A 7,748-nucleotide genomic window follows, 5' to 3' on the forward strand; every position below is an offset into this window, starting at 1 on the left:
CATTCTTCCATAATTAACCTTATATTTTTTCTTTAAAAATTGATACTTTTATAAAATACTTTTTTAGTTAAGAGCTTATTTGTCATTTTACAAAATTGTCACACTTCTCTCTTCTTAGTTTCTTTTGTCTTTTTCTTATACCAAACAATACCTCAAATCTATTCCTCTCTTCTCATATTCTCTCACACCTATTTCTCTTTTCACAAATTCTCTTGAGAACCAAACACACCCTAAAAGTTATTTTTTTTAATTAGTATAATACAGTTAAAAGATATGTTCGATAATATATTATAATTTTTCTTAAAATATAGAAATTATTTTTTCTCAATAGAGCTTTTAAAAATTGTTAGGCTCAACTTCTTACTTTTAACAGAAAAAAGAGGAAATAAAGTTAGGCTAAACGATATCTAGAAATATAAGAAGTAGATATAAGACCTGTTTGGAGTAATTTAATTTTTCGCTTATGCAAATAAATAAGGTTTTATGTTAATTTATAAATTTTCACTAACGAAAACTATATTTTTTTAAGTTATCTTTTCATAAATTACCTCGACAACCTTCTAATAATGTTTAAAACTTATTTATTTATATAAATTATTTTGCGTAAGCTAATCCAAACGAGCCATAATTTAAAAACCAAATTTTTTTTTAAAGACAAAAACATTTAATTTCTTCACTATTGTCAAAAAAATAAATTCGTCACTATTTTTTCTCCATATATATATATATATACATCATCATGCTGTGAACACGTGCACAAAGTTTCCTAAACAACACAAACAAGATTTAGTACTGTAGACAGTTGCATACTCACTCACTCCAGTTACTTTCATCTCACCCGCCCTATACTCAAAAAACACGTCACCTTATGGCCACCGCTCAAACACCACAAAACGGAACCGCCACCGCAACAAACTCCCTCTTACCAGAAAATCCCTCCGCCACCCAATCACTCACCACCGCCGAAGCCAACACATCTCCAACCGCCAACGAATCGACTCAGGATCCCGATACCCTAACCGAAACCGAAACAGACACCGCCGCCGCCGTTATTACTCCGCCGGAGAAGAGATGGTCTGGTTGGCCTGGAGACTGCGTGTTTCGTTTGATAGTTCCTGTTGCTAAAGTTGGTGGCATCATTGGTCGCAAAGGAGAACTCATCAAGAAGCTTTGTGATGAAACGAAAGCTCGTATTCGTGTTCTTGATGCCGCTCCTGGTACTCCTGATCGAATTGTAAGTCTCAATTATTTTGTTCAATTTGGATCGAAACTTGTTAATTTTTAAAAATTTTTTTTTTTAGGGTTTTTAATGGATCGAAACTTGTTTAGGTTTTGAGTTTTTTCATTGTTCTTCAATTTTTGTGATAACTGTGTTTAGTGTATGTGGCATGGCTTTACGTTCTTGCCATTGATTCCTTAGAATCTAGGGTTTATGCATAAATCTATGTGTTATATTATATGCTTAGCAAATTGTTTTGCTTCCTTAGATTTTAGGGTTTAAAATAGAAGTTAAGGACCGGATAGGACAACTTCAGTTATATTGTGTTTGATTTTAAAATTGTTCGGACTTGTCAATAACTTATTTTTTTGTCCTCGCTCAACCACATGACTACAAGCTGTCTAAAATACTAAAATAACCTTCTGTCCACCAAACATAGTACAGAATGATTTGTTCAATAGTTTAAAGTTTGTGTTGTTCTGTGGTGTTATGTCTAGTAGACTAGTACTACTTACCTATTGCAAATCAAATTGACCCTATAGGTTAGTTGATTTATGTTATACTGTCTTTTGGATGTTTTTCATGGATGAGTACCCTTAGGTAGGTTATATCAGCGTGTATATGCCTTGTCTAGTATCAATTATTTAATATGTATATATAAAGTTAGAATAACAGTCATCCTGGTATTTGCTATCCTAATATAGTGTTTTCCAAAATCCTCCATTCAAATGTGCCTACCTATTTCCTTTTTGTGTTTAATGTGGTTATTTTTTCTTATAGATACTTATATCAGGGAAGGAAGAGCTAGAGGCAGCTATTTCACCTGCAATGGATGCTGTATTAAGGATATTCAAACGCGTCTCTGGATTATCCGAAACTGACAGTGAGATTAAAGGATCTGCTGGGCTTACATTTTGTTCCATCCGATTATTGGTGGCATCAACACAGGCTATCAGTTTGATTGGAAAGCAAGGATCACTAATCAGATCCATACAGGAGAGTTCTGGTGCTTCTGTTAGAGTATTGTCTGGAGGTATGCTTCCTGTCATGTTATCCAATTATACTTATATGATGTTTCCTGTAATTATTAGTGGCACTGAATCCCTCTGTCCTTAATTATAAGCTACTATTGAGAAAAACAATTGTCCCCAAATATAAGCTCCATTTCAAATTACTAGATGTATTTATTATTTTTTTCCAAACATAACCCTAGTTAATACTATTAATTTGCTTTGAAATATGAAAAGTCAATATTGAATACATCTATACACAAAGGGTAATTCGGTAATAGTTATACACAAAATGTACACATTAATTACACAAAACCCTTTTCGTAAATATATAATAAGCAATGAGTGCTTCTAAAAAAGGACGGAGGAAGTGTTGATTATTGTGGATTCTCTTATATATAAATCATATGTGAAGCATAATAATCAATCCTGGATAAATTAAATGTTCGCGGATGACCTCAAAAATTCTATAGCTGTATAGTGGATTGTTAGTGCTGTCTGCTAAAATGGTAGATACAACACAAGTTATCTGCAATAAAAAACTAACATGCTAAATAAGTGACATTTATCATCAACACTACTCAAGAATCATGGAAAAAAGACACAGTCATCAGTAATTATTAATTATGCATAACTCATAACAATAAACATCATTTATCTAAGGCTGTGACGCAATAGATACTGTAATAGATGCAGCAATTTAATCTTGAATAATTATTTTAATGCCAATGCCAAATTATTTTCATGAAGACGAGATTCAATATTTTGCTACTGCGGATGAGAGGATTGTAGACCTGCAGGGAGAAACCTCGAAGGTCCTTAAAGCTCTTGAAGCCGTGATTGGCCATCTGAGGAAGTTTTTGGTTGATCACAGCATTCTTCCCCTATATGAGAAAACTGTAAGCCCGTTTATTAATTTTCCTCATAGGATTTTGTTAGTGGCCTCTCTTTTGATGTTCTGATGACCTGTCTTTCAAGGGAGTTTCCAGTTAAGATATGCTTTGAGATTTTAGATTGAGTAGCTTCTCTGCAAAAGAATATTAGTCCTTTCAATGTTCTTTTCTGCTAAATTTTCACTTGATTAAAGTCACAAACTGATACCTGACAAAAACTTAGGACACATTAGTCTCTTAAAAGAAAATGTTACGAGGTCCCTGAAAATGCAACTCTAAGACAGTTTGCCCTTTCGTCAATTTTGCATTTTACACTTATGTTCACACGCTAGGTTGCATTTTACACTTATGTTCAATTTTGCTTGCTTACACTTATCTCCCATGCAAAATGTTAACTTTGGAAACATCATTTCAACTTATCACAAATGCCAAGCTGTGTTAATGTTAAAAGTCAACTTCTAATCCTAACACATTCATTCCGTAACCGAAATCAAATGTACCTCAGTCCTCAAGAAAGTAATCAAGACACAGAAAATAAATAAATGTACCTTCAAAGTTATTGTGGATAAAAAAACAAAATAAATCTTGTGATATAACAACAAAGATACAGAAAATGCCATCATATCCATTCCAGCATTATGAATTATTACAGGAAGCACATTTATTCACCAAAACTATCTTAGTATTTCAAGATTACTTCTATGTTGGCAATGTCACATCCATGTATGAAAATTAACATGCAAAGGGCATATATCTGTTAAATGTAACAAAGCCAAAATGACAGAAGGATAAAATGTTGCACGGTTGCATATTTCATGGACTTCTTACATGTTTCTTTTAGAGATCAATGTACCCATCCATGTCCTTGTTAAGTATGAATCAGGGACCTTTTATATATATATATATATATATATATATATATATTGTTTTACTATATATTTTGCCTTTTATTTTTTGGTAGTGTTTGTGATACAGACAAAACAGATAAGGACAACTTGTTTTGTTCTGCTTTCTACCTTTCTTTTATTTCATCCTTTTTAGTTTAACTAAAATGGCCATTTTGTTTTTACCTTGTGAGTTGTGTCTTGCTTTGTTCTAATTTTGATATGCACTAGACATAGAACATAGACCATAAAACATATGTTGTCCTATCCTAATCTATCTCCAAACACTAGATTTGTGTGTAGGAACACTACTTTGTTTTGTTAACGAGATTAATATCCCTTGAGAAAATGAAAATTATGTTGTCTTCTGATTTTCGCTTTGTATTTACATTATTATATGAGTTTTCTCTCTGTTTTTTTAGTACAATGCATCTATCCCACAACAAGATCGTCAACCAGAGACCTGGTCCGACAAGCTGTCGCTGCATACCACTTCACAAACTAGCATGTTTTCTGATATTCCTCTTCCAACAAAAAGGGATTCTATCTTCGCTGACCGTGAAAGTCATTTGGACTTACTCCCTTCCTCCACTATGTCTCTCTATGGTCAAGATTCTTCTCTTTCTGGTGTTCGTTCTTCAACTCTTAGTCGTGTTGGTGCTCCTATTGTTACTACGGTAAGTTATCTCAACCACTTGCATGTTTTGGTTGAACTGGCATTTTTTCTATGTATTGCTTTACGTGAAATTTCCTTTAAACTGAGTGTTATACCATTTATTGCTTCTTTGTTTGCCAAATTTTACCAAACATTGCGAAATAATCTATATATTACTTTAGATATAATAGCATTTCCGAGCAAAGCCATAATATTTTGGGATAAAAGTTGATTTAAGCCCAAATGGGTGAGCTGAAATGTTTCTTGTAGTGTGAAACTATGTACGAGTTTTCATATAACAGTTTATTTTTTTAGGACAGTTGGTTTTTGACAGTTACAATTATCTTTCGGGTTCTTATTAGGCATTATTTTAAACAATTTATTGGTCTGAACTTGGGATTCCAAATGACATGAATTTGTCTGCTTTTCTTCCTGTACAATGTTCACATGATGATCTGGCCCAAGGCCAAGTTATTATCCATGTAAATTTAAAAATTGACATATATACTGCATGTTTTCAACTTATGCAGTGAGCTAAAAATATTTAAATGTTTTCTCATACTGTGAAGTATTGTTTAGTCTCTTTCGTTGATATTCATTGTACTGCCATCTTCCCTAAATGTTTCTTTTATTAGGTAATCCAAACAATGCAAATACCGCTATCCTATGCAGAGGACATCATTGGCATTCAAGGGACTAATATAGATTATATTCGTCGCACTAGTGGAGCCATATTGACTGTGCAGGAGAGCAGGGTGCCTGATGAAATTGTTGTGGAAATAAAAGGAACCTCATCCCAGGTTCAAACGGCTCAGCAATTGATTCAGGTAGGAGACTTCAGATGGCCATTTCTTCTGAAAAGGAAGTTATAGTTTCTGGATCCTGGTTATGCCAAATATATTTAATTATTTATTTGTTTTGCATACATATATTGCATACTTGGACAAAGTTATCATATTTTTTCAATGGATAAAGTTATACTTGGTATTAATGCATGGGGAGTTTTTTTCTTCACACGTCTCTTCCCCAGTTGCTCATTTTGTTGCTGTTGATGCTGCACTTGCTAAAATGCTGTAATCACGTTAATTATTGCTTAATATTGTTCAGTTCTATTGAATATCAGCCATGGCGGATATCGGTGGTGGATTTAGGCCTCTCTGATATGGTAAATATCAGCTGGTATGGCTGTTTTTTCTGCCATAATCTGCTATTGTGGCGCCACAAAATGCTGTTATTGTGGGATTTTGGCTCTCTGCCATGGATCGTCTGCCATCTACAACGCTGATATCGTTATCCTCATCTTGGATAAAAACCTATACTGTACTACCTAGATTTTTAACGATTAAACTCAAGTTGGTCCTTCAAAGTTAAATACGTCACTACATTAGTCCTTCAAAACAATGTCACCAAATCAATTCATCAAAGATATAAAATGTTGGCAAATTGATCCTTGATTTTTGAGAGAATAATTTGGTGACAGAACTTTTAACATAGTGCAATTTTAGATCTTATAAGAGCTAGTTTGGTGAGTAAAGTTAAAAGATTAATCTGGTGATGGCCTGATGGGAATAACTTTGGAAAACTAACTTGACTGGTTACTCAAATTTCAATTGGTGGTGCAATATAAGGGTTGTAACTAAAGTTTCACCAACCATCCCTTATTCATCTAAGAAATAAAAGATTATTTCGAGATTTCCGTTTGTTCTACGTATATATGCAACTGAACATCTTTCAATATGACTATTTTGTTTGCAAGTTAGTAGATGGTATAATTCCTATTGAAACAATTGATTAATTTTGCTTTTGCTAACAAACTTATTTCTGTGTTGCAGGAGGTTATAAGCAATCACAGAGAACCTGTTGCCAACAGCTACGGGAGGTTGGATGCAGGCAGAATAGATGTGGGTCCTAGGTCGTCATATTCTCAATCTTCATACTCTCAGTTGGGCAATACATCGCGCTCTTCATTGTCCTCACAATCATACACAGGTTATGGATCATCTGGTTTAGGAGACTACAGTACTTTCAGGCTTTAAGTCTGTATCTCTTTAGTCAAAGGCCTTGAAGGCACTCCATTTGGACTAGTTTATTTCTAAATGGGTCTTATTGGGGAGAGAGATGCAATGCTAGCAACACTCACCATAATACTCTCTAACACTCTTATTGGTTCAAAATTCATGTAGGTCTAACCATTCTAGGAATAGATCCCAAGTAAAGTGGTAAAGATTTGCATGAATTTCATCCGATAAAAGAAAGAACACTGGAAAGAGAGCGTTAGAGTGAGTGTTTCTAACACTTATGTTGGAGATGATTTTGAATGTATTCTTAAGCCTCCCTAAAAAGACATGTGTTATGTGATATCTTGTATGGTGGATAATTTTGAGGTAGCAAATAGTTGGAAATTTTAGTAGAAAATGTAGCGATATATTAGGCATTTTAACGATTTTGTTGTCTAACATGTGGATTTTTCTTTTTTACTGTTCTAACATCTGGATGTTTGATTATTCTGTTGTTTGCAATACCTAATATTGATACTTTCTTGGCATTATTCCATCAGTGGTCATATTTGGTGTTATATAATATACTGCGGGAAAGGATTCCCTCCGGTGAAATTTTTCTCATGTGCTCATCCTGACCCTTAAATACACTATCTCTCCTCTTTTAATATTAAAATCTTTATTTTGGATGATGGGGATTTCACTGGACCTCTCATGTCACCGGAGAGGATCCGGTCCCAATATACTGCAGTACTGCACCATGGAGCTAGTGTTTTTTTTTTTTGGGACAGTGCACCATGGAACTAGTTGTACACGCAGGTTTGAAGAAATCTAGTGAAATTACCTTTCCTATTCTTTCTCCACGCTGCTAAGAGAGATGTTCACTTCTTATAATATCCTATGTATGTAGGCGGGAATCGAGGAAGGGGCAGATTTATCCTGACGGGAGCGAGTGTAATAATAATGTGTATAATGCTAAAACAATTGGTATAGTAAACAAATTTATACCAAAAGAAAAGGGTATCAGTGAACATGGCACTAGAAACATTAGGATATATGCAGAGTAAGATTAGTCATGGAAAAATGGTTC

General features: G+C 34.0%; 1 protein-coding gene across 1 annotated transcript; it reads left to right on the plus strand.

The window, feature by feature from the left end:
- Window positions 1-746: 746 nt before the first annotated feature.
- On the plus strand, window positions 747-7,206 carry LOC123885007 (RNA-binding KH domain-containing protein PEPPER-like). The gene is made up of 6 exons (XM_045934239.1): window positions 747-1,234; window positions 2,000-2,252; window positions 2,980-3,128; window positions 4,429-4,683; window positions 5,297-5,488; window positions 6,494-7,206. The coding sequence occupies exons 1-6, from the start codon at window positions 869-871 to the stop codon at window positions 6,695-6,697; spliced, it is 1,419 nt and encodes a 472-aa protein (XP_045790195.1). The 5' UTR covers window positions 747-868; the 3' UTR covers window positions 6,698-7,206.
- Window positions 7,207-7,748: the final 542 nt, after the last annotated feature.

This window comes from Trifolium pratense, linkage group LG5 (genome assembly GCF_020283565.1).
Source record: "Trifolium pratense cultivar HEN17-A07 linkage group LG5, ARS_RC_1.1, whole genome shotgun sequence".
Classification (NCBI taxonomy): Eukaryota; Viridiplantae; Streptophyta; class Magnoliopsida; order Fabales; family Fabaceae; genus Trifolium; species Trifolium pratense.

Excerpts from the sequence above, each read along its gene's own strand:
- LOC123885007 (XM_045934239.1), top strand. The coding sequence starts at position 869 with ATGGCCACCGCTCAAACACCACAAAACGGAACCGCCACCGCAACAAAC. Across the intron at positions 1,235-1,999 it reads CTGGTACTCCTGATCGAATT|ATACTTATATCAGGGAAGGA; the intron begins GTAAGTCTCAAT and ends TTTTTCTTATAG. Across the intron at positions 4,684-5,296 it reads GTGCTCCTATTGTTACTACG|GTAATCCAAACAATGCAAAT; the intron begins GTAAGTTATCTC and ends TTCTTTTATTAG.